The following is a 15,369-nucleotide window of genomic DNA, read 5'->3' as shown; positions in this document are numbered from 1 at the left end:
AATACTTAACCGAGCCGAGTCGTCATATAAGTATAAAGGTAGTACTATATGTTGTAGATTATATCACGTGATTTGTTATTGATCGGTCGTGTTCCCGTCAACTGCGACATTGACCACGGCTCAGCCCATCAAAGTAGTGGCGAATCAGAGCGCTCCAAAAGCACCTCGCTTGCTGCTAGCGGCGTTTGGCATTCCCCACCAAAACATATATAAGTCTCGTCGAACCCCCTTCCTTTTACCTTTTTTCTTCTTTCTTTTCTTCATACTTACCTTGTTTGGGTGGCTGCGATCAAGAAGGCGGTCCACCACGGATTGGTCCCTGCATTGCACAGCGCGGCGGAACAATCCGTTCAACGGCCTTCGGGTCATTGACAGGCGTATTCTTTGGCACTTTCCACCTCGTGGATATCATACTTTCCTTTTCATCAGTTCTTGAGCCAGTGGCTCGAGGTTGGAGAAGAGGTCTGATATGGTGCGTCTTATGGACTACCATGTAATGTAACGTAGTTTTCGGGCTGTATACTAGTCGGTTGTCTTTTGCAGGAGTATGGTTTGCCCGTCACAAAAGGTTTCCACGCCGTTGGTTACACATGTCTACGCTGGATGCTATATGACCAATAAAAGCGCCATAGTCCGTAACACAAAGAAGAATTCTGTTTGAGATGGTAAACCTCTGACCTCGCGGCTTGTCTTTCTGCTTTGGAAAACAGACTGCGCCACAGCGTACAGTGGCGTGTGAGTAGAACGCCTCAGCCACAGCAATGTACAGAGTGACGTTGTCGCCACAGCTGTCAGTATCCACCACGGAATACATAAACACATCATTGTCAGCTGTTTACGAAGGTCATCATCACACGTACAGGCTACAATCATCTAAACTACTATTTCTTCCTGTTTGTGACTACCTATACCGGAAGCAATCTCCACAAACCCAAGATGCCTCACCCAAATCCTCCCTCTAATGAAGGCAAGGAGCCATCGACTGGGAATCGACCTACTGGCTCTGCCGGCTATGCATCATTAGAAGCGCTATCCACAAGAGAAGGCAACGCCAGCGGACGAGTCTTTGGTACAGGCACCGGCGGCACGGTCACATCGCCGGAGTATTCGTCCGCCCAGAACTCGGATGTCCTGCAGAACGCGGAGAGCGATCGTGCAATGAGCAAGGAGGAGGCCGATAGGATGTACGAGCAGCGTATGGAAGAGGAATATGCGAAGAGAGAGGGTGGTGCTTGAACCATATGGCGATGCTGACACTGCAAAGTTAATTAAGAATCTCTTCTTCATGTATTTATAGTTCCCTGAATCAGAATGCATATTATAGATGAGTCGTTCGCGTGCTAAAATGATCCTTATGGTCTCGGCAGAGCGTGGCGTTTGAGTCGTAGCTTGTAGGTAGGAACTGTGAAGGTTGACACTGCAAGGAAAAAAGAAAAGAGCGAAGTCAGTCCGTTTCGAACGGACGTACTCGCGATATTCCAGCAAGATGGCTGACACTCCTACCTCCAAACGAGGTCTGTAAGTGTGGAAAAAAAACTGGTAGCTTCTCTTTGATTGAGCGTGTCATCCTTAGTGCAGGGGCCATGCTAATCTTCTCTGTATCGTTTCAAATTGACCAAATGCCCGAAGGCACTTGAGAGGAAATTGAAATGGTTTATATGCCTTTCAGGAGGAGGGATTCCGGCGGCATGATTGGTCGGTAAGCGAGAGTGTGAGGAACACCAAAACTCACCTTACATTCTGTGGCCCTAGGATAGCGACGCAACGAGATTAAGGAACGAGCCATTTCAAGGTGAACCCTGTAACAATTATGAGGCTATGTGGTCCCAGAAAATTGGAGGTATATATCACTTGATCTCAGGCTCCGACGACGTGGGGAGCCATGTTCGAGCACAATATGAGCGGGATCCTCCAAGCCCCAAAAAGGAAACAAAGGCAGCGAAAGGAGAAACACAGGCAAATGTCAACTGATCCACGAGATCTTTTCAGTATTCACCCCCAGATGTGCCTGGTGTCTGGTGACAACTCACGAATGTGATTAAGCGCCCTATCAAGGAGCTGAAGGGATTTTCAGGGGTACCAAAGTTGAGAATCTAGTTTGAAGTTGAACTTTGCTTAAATGGGGCCTCGTATTCCACTATTTTTCCTTGCGATGTGATTGGTGCGGGAGGTCCTGACAAGCAAATTCGTATTTAGGGTTCAGATCAATTCGTCCTAAAGTTCCCGTCTATACGAGCCTCAAGATCCATTTTGGGATCTGATCATCCATGCGAAGCCTTTCTTTCAGGGCCTCTAGCCGTTCATTTGCTGCCGCTCCCACCTTCAGGACTCCAATTCTCAAACAGACTCAGGGTTTGACAACTACGATTCCAGATTGGGATGTCGGTTCGACTCCGTAGGAGCCATCTTAGACTCTTTTTCTCCATCGATAGTTACGCGAAGGCCTACAATGACCGTCCTAGTGTGCGATGATAGGCTCTTCGTTGGGAGCCCTTCGTCTGAGAGGCCAGAAGAAGCAATTCATTTGCGTGGGGCTTGAAAATCCGTTTCCAGCCGCATTCGATTCTAATAATATAAGTTGAACGGCCATGGGTAGTATAAAGTCTCTTGTCGCCAGTAGATGAGGCTGAATCGACGTGTGCAAACTTGAGTATTCTTCACGTTTCCTCCAAACTCCTTTCATTTAAGGTTATTGTCGTCTTCCAGAGGACATATTCCTGTAGTCCGTTTCAATACAAATCGATCACACACTGTCCTTACCTTCCGCACGACAGTCCTTTCGGCTTTCACCATGCAGTACAAGACCCTTTCTTTGCTCCTTCTGACTGCCACTGCCCTGGCTGCACCAGAGGCCAGGCCCGAGGCGGACCCTGAAGCTGCTCCTGAAGCTTCCCCAGAAGATTTTGGCAAGAGGCAGTATGACTACGCGAGCCTCATGAACGAGCTGAACAGCTTGTCAGTATATCCCCAGAAGCAAGTAAGCTGAACGATACTAACCGATCTTGCGGCAACAGGACTGACTTCTTGACCAACACCGAGTACCAGCAATACTTGACCAACACCGACTGGGAGCAATACTTGACCAACACCGACTTTGGCGGTTTTCCAACCAATACCGCCGTTGGCAACGCTCCTACACACACCAATACCGCCGTTGGCAACGCTCCTACAAAAACCAATACCGGCGGCGTCCCGACTGACCTGGGAGGTCTCGGCTCCTTCTCCATGCCAACCGCCCCCGCCCTCACCTACGACGGCATGCCTCCTCCGTCCATTGCCTCTGTGCTCATCACTGCTGTTCCTTCCTCATACATGTCTGAGCTGGCCAATCCCAGCGTTCGCTCATCCCTTATCAACGATATCCAACACGGTCACTACCCTTCGTGGTACAGCGCTCTGCCTAACAGTGTCAAGCAGTGGATCTCGACCAACTATGCTTCCATGACTGCTGCGGCAGCAACGGCCACCGCCAAATCGGGCTCTGGGTCTGGATCCAACGGATCTGGTTCTCAGAGCTCTGCGTCGAGCGCCAGCTCGCAAGGCGCTGCTCCTGCTGCCACTGGTTCCATTGCGGCTAGCATTGTGGGTGCTGCCGGTATCCTTGGTCTTGCCCTCGCCCTGTAGGTTGATCAACGTACAGAGTTGACTGGGTGACAATACTTCTGCTTCGTTATCGATGATATTGAACTGGCTGGAATGTTCAGTGATAATTATGATGTTTAATTCTTGAAAATAATACCTTAATGTCAGATTAACCGTTGCGACGGACTACCACGAAAACCATCGGCGTTCTGCCATCATTCCTGTGACAATCTTACTTAAACGCAATTGTAATCCTTCATTATCGGCGGCAATGGCTGCCACAGCTTGGACTGGAGGCAAGGGCAGCCCTAGCATTAGTTCGTACTCTCTTCCAATCATAAGGACTGCAATATCCTAACTCTCAAGGTTGATCGGGACCGCTGCCACTAGAGATGAAGGGTGGTCCTCGAGAAAGCATCTGCCTGCAGCCTGAAAATCATCGAGACACAATCAGCCAGTCCTAGACGCTGCAAAGGTCATCTTCTTGGGTCATTCGCCAATGAGACTTTGCGGATTGTCATAACACAGACCACCAGCTGCGGGGGATACGGAGTTACAAAGTTGCGTTCCAGATCTTCGAATGCTGACAATTACGGATGCGTTGATTGGCGGATCGCCACGAAGCTAGAACCACCTTGATGTATCAGCAAGAGAAGCTACACAAAATTTGAATACCTTATAAGAGTCTAGGGATATTTGAGACTGGACGACAAATACAAGGTGTAAGCATCGCTTCTTAACGGGCGTCAAGCATATTAGTCCTCTGCTGTGACTTGTGGTTATCAATTCATCTCACTGTCAACTCGCGTCTGTCTGTCTGTCTGCAAAGGCCTAGAATCGCCTGCTGACTCTGACGTCAGTGCCACTGCTTGCCTGCACTACTCTATATTTCTCTTCTTCCTATTTTGGTCCTTTTGGGGGTTCAGACCCTCGAACCCATTTCCAGGTCGAGCTCATAAATCATCTCCTGAAATGGCGTTTTTATTTCTTAAACAAAAGCTTTTTCCGACTAAAGGAAAACAACGCCGAGCAGATACATATGGTTCGTTGAACGCGGCTATTTACCGAAGTATACACAACGCTAACCAGACAACAGGCAAGCCTCTTTTATCAGCGAGTGATTCCGACACTCTAGGTAGCGATGCGGACCAAGACCTCGAAGCTCAAAGATCCTATCGTACCTTCCACGCATCTCGACCTGACTCCGACTCCGTTTCATCAAGTTCCTCTGCTCCCCGATCACGCATCAACCCACGCATCATTTCGGATGCCATCCTGGGTCTATCCGATGGCCTCACTGTCCCCTTTGCGCTGAGTGCTGGTCTCTCTGCGCTGGGAAATACCAAGGTCGTCGTGCTGGGTGGGCTTGCGGAGCTGGCAGCTGGTGCCATCTCCATGGGTTTGGGTGGATACGTCGGGGCCAAGAGTGAAGCGTACGTTTCCCCGCCCACGTCCTTGTTGTAATATGGCTGTGGACTAACAGCATACAGAGAGTCGTATCAAGCAACTGTCCGCGAGACAAAAGAGTTGATTGAGACTTCCTCTGACGAGACCAGCACCATCGTCCGCGATACATTCTCCGCTTACGGTCTACCGGAAGCCGCCATCTCGCAGATCAACGCATCGCTGCATGCATCGCACGATCGTCTACTTGACTTTCTCATCTCGTTCCATCACAAGGAGAGCCAGCCAGATTGCAACCAGGCTTGGATCTCAGCCATCACGCTCGCCCTGGGGTACTTCGTTGGAGGCTTCATCCCGCTCATACCCTACTTCATGGTCGACCAGGTCATCGTGGCTCTGTACTGGAGTATCGGCGTCATGGCTGTTACGCTGCTTGCGTTTGGGTACATCAAAACCTGTGTCGTTCGGGGATGGAGCGGTAGGGACAACATCATTGCGGGTATCAAGGGTGGCGTGCAGATGTGCTTTGTTGGAGGCGTAGCGGCTGGTGCTGCTATTGCGCTTGTGCGGTTGATCGACCATGGTTCTACTTGACTTCATGATACCACAGACTCTGATTTTGTTATACATCAAAAGTCCAGGGACTTATTATAGACCGAGCGCGGCGTTTGGGACAGGGACAGGGAATGACACTTAATTTTATGATGACATGTACAATACTTAACTCTATACAACTTTCCTCAAATCACAAACACACCTAGGCCCGGGTATCTTCGACATTACTTCTACTAGCCGCAAACCTATCACCCGCTCAAAGCCTTCTCAACCAACCCCTTCGCCCTCTCCGACATCTCAATCTCCAACGCCAACTCATGCCCCCGCTCCGACATCTTCCCCCACGTCTTTCTCAGAATCCCCAGAATCTTCTCCTCATCATGTCCCCTCTCAAACTCCTCAAACTGGTCATCCAAGAACACAAGACAAGCCACATCCTCCAGCACCTGCGTCTCCTCATCCTTCCGCAGATCCTCCTTCCGCACCAACGCCGCCACCCTCCCCGCCTCGGCCTCCGAGAACCCCGCCTCCAGACAGATTCGCTCCGCGAGCTCGGCCTGCCGTTTCGCGAGGTACGTCCGCCAGGCATAGTAGCCTGCTTTTGTGGCGGGGTACGAGTCGCGGGGCACCTCCCAGCGTTTGAGATGCTGGGCGCGGATAGCGAGTTGGAGGGGCGCGGAGGGATTGGCGGTGCGTTTGTGCAGGTAGGCGGTCATTTTGTTGGCGTAGTGGAGCTCGTAGGGGACTGTGCCATTGTTGGCGACGGTGATGCGGCGGGCATCTTGGGCGTGGGCTTCGTCGATGAGTGCGAGGGCTTTGGTGAGTTTGTCGCTGGGGGTGGTGGTTGTCATGGTTGAAGTTTTGCGATTGTTGGTCGCGATGATGGTTTCGCCGGTATTGGTATGTGTTGACAGAGATTGAAGGAAGGTAGGAGATTCCCCAAGTAAGCACATTGCAATACCTAGTGTTGTAGATAATCGGGACCTTGGGATTGGTCCTCCTCTCCGCCCCGCTTGATAACACATTAATCGATCTTGCCCCGCTGAGGGGTGACAGCTGGAGGGTGAGACCTTAAGACGACTATACTAAAGAGAGGCTTCAGGCAAAACCGTTCATATGCATTCATCTAGATATTGTATCACATTGGCGGCATCCATGTGCCAGCGGAATCTCCCTAGCTATTTGTCCCTAGACAGGAAAAGACGAAAAAGAATACACAACCTCCCCCGGGTACTTCAAGAGAGAAAAAGAGAAGTGTACCGCCATATCACCAGCATGATTGATGTGCCTTGACCAAAAAGTCATCCACCGGGGCGACGGAAAAGCACAATTCAACAACAATTGACCCATCGAAGATCCAGCAGAAAAGCTGAAACACAAATGAAAAAGGTAATGAAATGAGAACATTCAAAAGCGGCAAGAGCATCCGTTTCCGCAGCTGATTATTGCTCCCCACCGAACGCCGTCCCATTGTGTAAGCCGGGTATATCCAGCACCGTAATGCAAAGAAAAAAAAAAAGAACAAAATGTACGGAGAAGTAATAAATGGGTCCAGGACAAGGTCATTGGCCTGTTATCCGAGCACAGCGATATCTCTCTATCGCATGCATATTCATGCATATGCCACGGATAGTCAATGCCTCGCCTCCTGGTCAGGAACATCTCGAAGCCTTATTCACGAAGAGGAACATTAAATAGAAAATTGCTTTTCATGCCGTAGATCTTAAGGCCGTTCGGTTACCTCGCTCCAATGCCAAACATACCGACGCCGTAGCTACCGCCTCTATCGGGCAGCGGAGTCGAAACCTTTGAAACATGCTCCTTTAGGAAAACAAGAACGATCAGTCGTGTCCACGACCCATCCCAAATGGCATGTGATCTTACCTTCTTTCGTTTCTTCTTTCCAATTCCTTCACTGTTGGAGTAGAATGCGGCGTCATCATCGTCATCGGCGTAGCCTTCGCCATACCCGACGAAGCTGTTGTCGTCATAATGCCTCTTGCGCCCGCGACTAGGGCGAGCGCGTTCCGGCTCAGTAGGAAGAGGTGTTTCATTCGCTTGGCTAGGCGATCGGGCAGTATTAGGAAGTGTAGCTGCTTTCTTTCCGTCTCCATGGCCCACATGTTTCGATGGCTTCTCGTGACCCAAGACGTCCTCCCAGTATTCGTTGTTTGGAACTGTACCCGGCTCCATCTGCATCGCCTTCATCTGAAGGTTATGCAATGCGGAATCAATGTCGGCGACCTTGATTTCCTTTCCATAAACCTTCTGGTTCTGCCATTCCTCCTCGGGCCACATGGTCAGATGTCGGAGCCCGCCAGGAGCAGAGGGGTCGTGCTTGACGGGTTTGTTTCTCCCTGCGAGCCCCAACCCCTTCAGCTTGCCCTCATAAGACTTCCTGAGCCTGTTGATCTTCTCCCCCGTGACAGGATCCATCCTTGCAACCGATTTCGCAACCGGACCTAGACCGTAAAGTGAGATGAGATCTAGCGCTGGGTCCGGACCGGTCGCAATATGGGCTGTAAATTGCATAGAGCACAGCGTTAACAAATCTCAGTTCAGTAAGATATGGAACATAGTGCATTGTGAAACGGCACGAATGGCCGTATAGAGAAGTCATCAGGGGTATCCTTACAGCTTTTGCAGAGATGGAATGTGGAAGAGAAATCCTGCTGCAGGGACTCTAGGCTCAGTGCATCGGATTTAGAAGAGGCGTTGCCGTCCTTGTCAACATCCATGGCATCTGTATCACTGCGTGTATGGCTTGCAAAATCGCGGACATCTATCCCTTGAGTTGGCCCTTCCAACTCCCGATCGTGATCGGTCCGTCTATGCTCTGACTGTTGTGTAGATGATGAAGGCAGGCCTGAGGCGGTAGTTGCGCCCGAGTCTGTTTGCATATGCTCAAATGATGTTCCCGCGTGCTCTGAATCCTCGACGGAAGTCGGTCCCATGAAGTGGCCGCTCACACTGCTGGCCGGAGTAGGAAAAGAATTCGTTGCACCTAGGGTCGGCTGTTGTGAGGTCTGTGTAGACATCGGAGCTGAGGAAGGAGGGGATGAAAGGTTCGCAGGTTGTGACGTCGCCTGACTCGGAGGTTGGGAGGATGCGATATTGGTGGCATAGTTAGAAGCGCTTACCGACATCAACGGAGGAGATGTCGGAGTCTGTGGAAAATGCTCAGAGGATATATACGGTGGATGGTTCTCTTTCAATGACCCGGAAGCGGGAGATGAYGGTGAAGGAGGCCCTGCTCGGAATGACGCTGATGAGGCGCAATCAGACATGGGGATCCTAGATGAGATACCCAGAACAAGAGACAGGCAAGAAGCCCAAGCAGCCTGAGCCCTGCGACCAACCGTGAAAAGATCCTATCTAGAAGATCTTTGATACGGGTGTAGCAAGCCAGGGCAGATCAAGGCTTTGAGAGGGGGGGCGGAATGTGATCACGCCGGTCGAGGTTCGCTCAAGTAGGACGCTCCACGACCGTCTAAATGCCGCGCATTCCAATCAAATCACACGTTCTGTAACTGAAGAGGCGAGGTATCAATATTTTGTTGAGTAAAAGGAAGAAGTGGAAGGCGATGTCTGGGGTTGGTGGTGAATAGTGATGCCCTTTGACCCTCAATAATGGAGGAGAAACGACTGGCGATGTTGGATGACGGCAAAGAGCCCGGGCGCACACGTGATCGGGTGTCGTTTCGCGCTTGCACTCGGGGCCGGGATTAATTACTTTCCTATTCGGGTAATGCGCCGTACAGAGTATAGAGACCATTGGTGCCTGGGAACGGCAAAACATGTTGAACCTGAGATCTTGACGTGGTATTTGAGAATGACCTCTCTTCGGTTTTGACAGAGGAACTGCATTAAGCCTGTGCGCATTCGCCGTAGATTGTTGACTGGAAGTCTTCGTACGTCTTTTGCAAGAATCTCGGTACCTTTGTACAGCCGTAATCCCCTAGACACAGCCAACTTCTCACGGATAGCGGACGAGCGCTTATTTATGGATCATAGATGTCAGCCATCGAGATCTTACGCTTAATTCTCTGTCAATGCTCGCAGGTTCATTGATCAATGAACTGGACTCAACCTACGGAGTTCTGAACTCAAAATGAGGTGGTGAAGTCTCGAAGATTGTAAGTATCGCTTCAATCAATAATGCATCTCAAGAGGGTCATGTGGGGGTCCTGAACTTTTCCGTATTATTGTCTGCTTTCACAAACATGCGTCCGCAAGCCTGATATAATTGACCTTTGAATGTGGTATTTGGCTACAAGTGGAATCTGTTCAAACTTGTTGGATCTAGCGCTGGATTGCCCATGTTAATTTTGAAATGGATTTGAAACGTTACGCTATCGATCAATAGAGTCCATGACTGTCAAATCGCTGGCCAACGTTTCAAATACAATATAACCTCTCTCCCTTCAAACAGTTGAACGTTAATCTAGGATAGTAAAGACATTGATCTGAAGTGAGTGGTTGCCCCAGCACCAAGCCGAGCACATTATTGCAGAATATCGAAAGAGCAGGATGGGGTATAGGTGGATTCGCAGACAATGAAGACATGTACATCGCGAATAAATCCGAGATGAGTGATCATCAACCGGGAGTCTCGCGAAGGTCATGACTGATAAAATGTGGCCGACTCTCTCACAAGTTGTGCGGAGACGTCGGGGATATTTTCCTCCAATGATGCCATAAGCTCAATCTGCTCTTGCTGACTGAGCGTCCTTCCTCGCCATGGTGGAATGGGAAAAGCTCCATTGAAATACTGAGAATATTGATCATCGATCGTATCCATCCAGCGCATTGGGTCAACGGCAGCATCAACGTAGGTCAAATGGCTCGCTGTCGTCGAGGCAACAGTGAAATTAGGATCCCAACCGGGCAACCCGGGAACTACTGAAGGAAATGAATTAAATGGTGTTGTGGGATTGAAAGTGACATCGGAGAATACGGTGGATGACTCGGTGTACCCCTGAGGTGTGTATGAGGCCTGCGTAGAATTCGAATCAGACGGTTGCAATGGAGGGGGTTCAGTCTCCCAATGTGAGTAGGATGGAGGCTTTTGTGATTCGGCTCTCACGGCTGCCGCCGGAGATGCTTGTGAGTACGGGAAAGTCGGGTCCGCGGAGTGTCCTCTTGAGACAGTGCCCACTGACACAGTGTCATGAATTGAATGATTTCCAGCTCGGAATGATGTTGTCGTACTAGAAGGGCTGGAAATTGAAGGCGGAGTCATCGCGTCCTGTGTGGATGACGGTGTTGCATGGTTGGAGGGCGAATGAACGACAAACGATTCGTCAGTATTATAAGCCTTGAGGCATGCAGTCACAAGATTTTTGTACAGCAGCAACGCGGACTCAACCCCGGGCCACCTCTCCGCAGCAAGCATCATCGCTTCCAAAGCGACGTCGAGATGAGCCCTGACCTCCTCTACGGGATGCTCCCTTCGAATATCGGGGTACGATAGGGACCAGAGAATGGTATTGAGCGCCATAAAGAGTGATTGTGTGAAAATCCAGGTCAAATCAACAGACCCAGTTGCGATTTGCTCTCGTTGCATTGCCACATTGAACACCGACGCTTCATAGCATTTTCGTGCAGCCTCAACGGAGGGTTCGGGAACTTGAGGCGATGGTCGGAACATGAAGACGATCATCGTATTCCGTCTGCCATGAAACCTATAGGGAAAAGGTCGGTGGTCAACAAAGCCAACAAGATGGGATTTCATTTCTTACCATTTTTCGCTCAATCCGCTACCGCCATCGTTTTTGGGACAAGAAGCCACCCAGTGGTCAAGCTTGGCTAGCATCTGCGAGAACCATGGGTCTTGATCATTCGCAGGGGTGTCACGCTTGTTCAAATATAGAGTTCGCCGTATCTCTAACTGTAGCAATCTCATCTTGAAAAAGTGGATGGCTATGCACTTGGCTAAGATTGGTGTGCCTCCTGGAAGAATTCCATCGGCTGTGATGTATCGATCGTCCACAAGTTCGAAGAATTTGACGTTGATATAATCATGGGGGACGGAATAACAACTTGGCCGACCAAGGCTATGCGCGAGGCCGAGTTCCATCGAGGTGACAATCCAGAATAACCGTCTTCGCATGTCAACCTCCAACGGGTTCAATGGCCGCCCATCCGGCGACTTGGTAACTGTCGCTTCTTCGGTCAGGCCGAGGTCTTGACAGAGTTTGACCGCCATCCCGACCACCCAGTACGCAGCCGTTCTTGTGGGCGTCAGCAGAGAGTATTGGGCTATGAGGATGAGGCATTGCAGAGCCCTAAGATCCATTCGCCTAAGGGAGGCCTCTAAATATGGTAGTGCTGCCAAGTAGTAACTGTCAGCCAGTCCTGCATACTCGGTGCTCATTTTTTGCATGCTGATGGCAATGACCATGCGGAGCTGGAAATTGAGGCAAGGGTCATCGGAGCCATGGAAGACCTGTTCAACCTCCTGGCGAAAAGAAGGCTCGTGCAGGGTCGGTAGCATCGCTTGCGCTGTAGATATGGTCAAATGAAATGCATCAAGAATCATCGACTTAGAGGGGCAGAACTCACCCTTGACTACAAATACATCAATCAGTCGATAAGTCAGATTACGCGGGGGCAAATTAGGTTGAGGGATTGAGCTGATCATGGGGTAAACTTTCGATGTCGGTTTAGAGCTTTCTAGCGCAAATGCTGCTTTGATCTCCTGTGCTGTGAACTCAGGAACAACATCTTTGATGCTTTTTGAGTCTGTGTTTTGCTTGGCCATCTCCATGACCAAACGAGTAATTGCGATACCGCTGGATGGCCCAAGGTACCTCGACTCATCATTCTCTTTGAATCGAATGCGCCCCGCCCCTCGGACCATGAGCTCGGCATCTGCAGCATGTTGAATATCTTTCTCCAGATCGGCCAATTCTTTCTCCAACATGCGAGCTTTTTCACGCAGGGAGATAATGTATGTTCTCGGTATGGTGCACTTGCGGGTGGAATCGTAGTATACGCACTTGGCGTTACTGCGCTCGCACGGGGAGCATCTTGGAATACCTGGATCGCACCTAGATTTTCGCTTGGTAACTCTTAGCTTAGGAACGAGGAATTCGAGAGGCGGGGTAGATGAAAGATGATGAATTCGCGAAAAGAAACATACCTGTCGGCACCTGGTACACGCAGTCAGTGTATGCGCAATCCGCCCGTCGGGAGCTTCTCCTGTCTGCTGTGATAATTTGACGGATTGCTCCTTCCACGGATTTGTAAATCGTGGATGTGATTCCAGCGGACTCGAATGTGTGGCCATGGTCGTGCGTTGGGTATACAGCCCACGTGTTGTTGCGCACATTCAAAGGGATTCCGAGTCACAGAGCACTACGCAATACAGCTTCCATGCCTTCACATGGAGCTGCCCTTGTGAGGGGTTCTTGAGTTTAAGTTAGACCCACAGTAACAATCGATATTTCGAGCACCGGCAGAATAATGTTGACGACAGAGCACGGTCGACATATTCAGGGTTCGTCTGCAAGGAGGCGTAGGCGGCAGCACCCGTAGGAAACCATCAATCTGGAACGTTAAATCAGAGCACCCTGACTCGTCTCAAATGCTCGCGAGCGATTATTCTATCATTTTGTGAGCATAGCTGACACGGTATATATTTTCATCTTTTGAATGCGAGGAGGAGGGACGTGGTGGTACCTCCTCGGTCCAGATCCCGTTGGATTAACAAGGGCGCTTAGTCAAGTGATGAGCCAACGACTCGTTAGGTGGGTAGTTACGTAGGTACCTGCGGGAGGTAACATTAACCACTGAGACTGACCAGTCGTAGGCGAGTATTTCTTTCCACCCAACCCAACGCTCAAGGTCACAACTGTCCAAAAGAACAGACTACGGGAATTATTTCTGGCTTTGCTAAGGATTTCTGAATTGACCAACTGTATCGTACTCAATCACCCATAGCTGTAAGTTGCTAGGGGGTCATTCAATAGAGACGACGAGCTTCTGATCTTTATCGAGCAACTGTGGTCGTCGATTAAGGAAAGTCTCTATCGTTCAGAATTATGGGCAAAAGGTTGCTGGAGCTAAGCTGGAGCTGCCACAGAATTAATATACACGGTTCAGCAAATAGGAGCTTGGCCGTACCATATAAACTAGGTCATATTCCTGGATGATTGCTCCTGAGCAGGAACTCTGCTTCCTGTTGCCCCTCGAAGGGATGCTTCGTGTTATTGAAATTTACAGCTGTTGTTGACGTGCTCTACACTGCGAAGGGGTTGCGCTGAGGAGACTATTCATGCTAGATGTTGAGCACACTGCTGTTGTTGCAGCAGGTCTCTCCGATTGAAACATCGACTGCGACTGCGACTACGACTACGACTATACTTTTCTCTGATTGCTCGTCGGACGGTCCATCACGAAAAGCATTGTTGCTAACAGCGACAAGCATTGCTCGAGGTTTCATATGACTTGGAGCTTCCTAAATCGAGCGGAAACCAGATCCTGGCGAAGTCAATATATACTGCGGTCAACTCAGTGTAATGCGTTTCCCAGTGACTTGCTTATGCTTTTTCCTAACCTACCTTATGTCCTTCTGGAGATCACATAATGGCTGACATGGGAATTCTTATTGTCTTCAATTAGTCATAGGACTTCCGCAACTAAGCAAATTGTGGAAGTTCTCAAAGCCATGGGTGAGGCAAACAGACTTTCAACTATGTTTCTTTGATGCCGCTGCAATGTGGATGAATTTTCTCGTCTTCTTTCTGAGCAATCACCAGAAGGTTCCAGTCTTTCGCTACGACAAGTGACTGGTCGGGTTATTTCACCGAATCGAAGGCATCCGAATTACTGATAACCTTCACTAGAAGCGAAGCCACAGGCTTCAAGGGTGGACGTATTGTATTCACTTTGGGATTATAGGGAACGATGGCGCTAGGGAGACCAATAAGTCTATAGCCCGGTATATTCGAGTTCTGACCGAGTTTTTTGAGCTGGCTAACCTAGTGCCTAACCAATATCTCATTATCGGCAACGAGGGATTTGAAAACTGGCATTGAGGTCCTCAAGTATTAGAAATCCGAGTCTGCAGGGTCAAGCAAGCTTCTTGTGGAAGGAAGGACATTTAAAAACTGATATTGGAATTGGTTCACAAATGACAACCAGCCAAGATCCAGATTGGAACCTGTGTAAGTTGACAGGCGTAGGGTCTATAACAGATGTGTGTTGGATATGCACGTGCACCAACCATGCACTATAGACAAGGGACATAAAGCAGCTCGTTCCGGACATCCGACAGTTTCATAGTGGAGAGAACCAGGATGGTAGTCTGCAGCATTACAGCCGTCTGTGTTGAAGTTTGTTAATCCGGGCAGGACTCCTTGTCTCCTTGTCCGGAAGAAGATGGTTGGCGGAGGAGATGTGTATGCGTTGGCCTGTAGCATGCATTTGAAGCTCAGGAGGAAGCCTCCCAATCAAGTTTCATCATCATCTCCGAGGCGCCTGTAGTATTCATGGAAGGGAAATTAGGACAGTTACGCTTGTATTCGACTACCGGCACAGAGATAGAGTACTCCATTGCCGAAGAGATAAGCTGCTGGGCATGGTGGAGAGGGTACGGAGAACGGAAGGTGGGGTTGTTCTTAAGTGGTGGGGAAAAAAAGGGAACCCAACGGAAGAGGAAGAGCCAAATCAGTCTAGGAAGAAGATCAGCCGATGCTGATTTCTCCTATTTCCACTATCTACAACGACGTATCTACTGCTCACACTACTACTGCCTTACCCGCGGCATAACGGTCATGCTGCTTTGTTGGTTGCACACCACTGCAGGCTGACCCAGTTGGTGGC

At 49.7% G+C, this 15,369-nt stretch overlaps 6 protein-coding genes across 6 annotated transcripts; 3 read left to right on the top strand and 3 right to left on the bottom strand.

Moving 5' to 3' along the window:
• Positions 1-936: 936 nt before the first annotated feature.
• Positions 937-1,236, top strand: Asppvi_000326 (uncharacterized protein; the record flags this gene model as incomplete). The annotated part of the gene is made up of 1 exon (XM_043296635.1): positions 937-1,236. The coding sequence occupies one exon, from the start codon at positions 937-939 to the stop codon at positions 1,234-1,236; it is 300 nt and encodes a 99-aa protein (XP_043152570.1).
• A 1,555-nt stretch (positions 1,237-2,791) lies between these two features.
• Asppvi_000325 (uncharacterized protein) lies at positions 2,792-3,624 on the top strand (the record flags this gene model as incomplete). The annotated part of the gene is made up of 2 exons (XM_043296634.1): positions 2,792-2,955; positions 3,015-3,624. The coding sequence occupies 2 exons, from the start codon at positions 2,792-2,794 to the stop codon at positions 3,622-3,624; spliced, it is 774 nt and encodes a 257-aa protein (XP_043152569.1).
• A 930-nt stretch (positions 3,625-4,554) lies between these two features.
• On the top strand, positions 4,555-5,580 carry Asppvi_000324 (VIT1/CCC1 transporter family protein; the record flags this gene model as incomplete). The annotated part of the gene is made up of 3 exons (XM_043296633.1): positions 4,555-4,624; positions 4,679-5,015; positions 5,073-5,580. 3 exons carry the CDS (start codon positions 4,555-4,557, stop codon positions 5,578-5,580), a joined length of 915 nt encoding a protein of 304 aa, XP_043152568.1.
• A 209-nt stretch (positions 5,581-5,789) lies between these two features.
• On the bottom strand, positions 5,790-6,392 carry Asppvi_000323 (DUF4202 domain-containing protein; the record flags this gene model as incomplete). The annotated part of the gene is made up of 1 exon (XM_043296632.1): positions 5,790-6,392. One exon carries the CDS (start codon positions 6,390-6,392, stop codon positions 5,790-5,792), a length of 603 nt encoding a protein of 200 aa, XP_043152567.1.
• Positions 6,393-7,278: 886 nt separating this feature from the next.
• On the bottom strand, positions 7,279-8,687 carry Asppvi_000322 (uncharacterized protein; the record flags this gene model as incomplete). Its single annotated transcript, XM_043296631.1, has 2 exons — positions 7,279-8,060; positions 8,177-8,687. 2 exons carry the CDS (start codon positions 8,685-8,687, stop codon positions 7,279-7,281), a joined length of 1,293 nt encoding a protein of 430 aa, XP_043152566.1.
• Positions 8,688-10,162: 1,475 nt separating this feature from the next.
• Positions 10,163-12,466, bottom strand: Asppvi_000321 (putative C6 transcription factor; the record flags this gene model as incomplete). Its single annotated transcript, XM_043296630.1, has 3 exons — positions 10,163-11,225; positions 11,283-12,045; positions 12,106-12,466. The coding sequence occupies 3 exons, from the start codon at positions 12,464-12,466 to the stop codon at positions 10,163-10,165; spliced, it is 2,187 nt and encodes a 728-aa protein (XP_043152565.1).
• Positions 12,467-15,369: the final 2,903 nt, after the last annotated feature.

The sequence above is a fragment of the Aspergillus pseudoviridinutans genome (assembly GCF_018340605.1).
Source record: "Aspergillus pseudoviridinutans IFM 55266 DNA, scaffold_1, whole genome shotgun sequence".
Classification (NCBI taxonomy): domain Eukaryota; kingdom Fungi; phylum Ascomycota; class Eurotiomycetes; order Eurotiales; family Aspergillaceae; genus Aspergillus; species Aspergillus pseudoviridinutans.
This window is presented reverse-complemented; position numbering and strand designations above follow the sequence as displayed.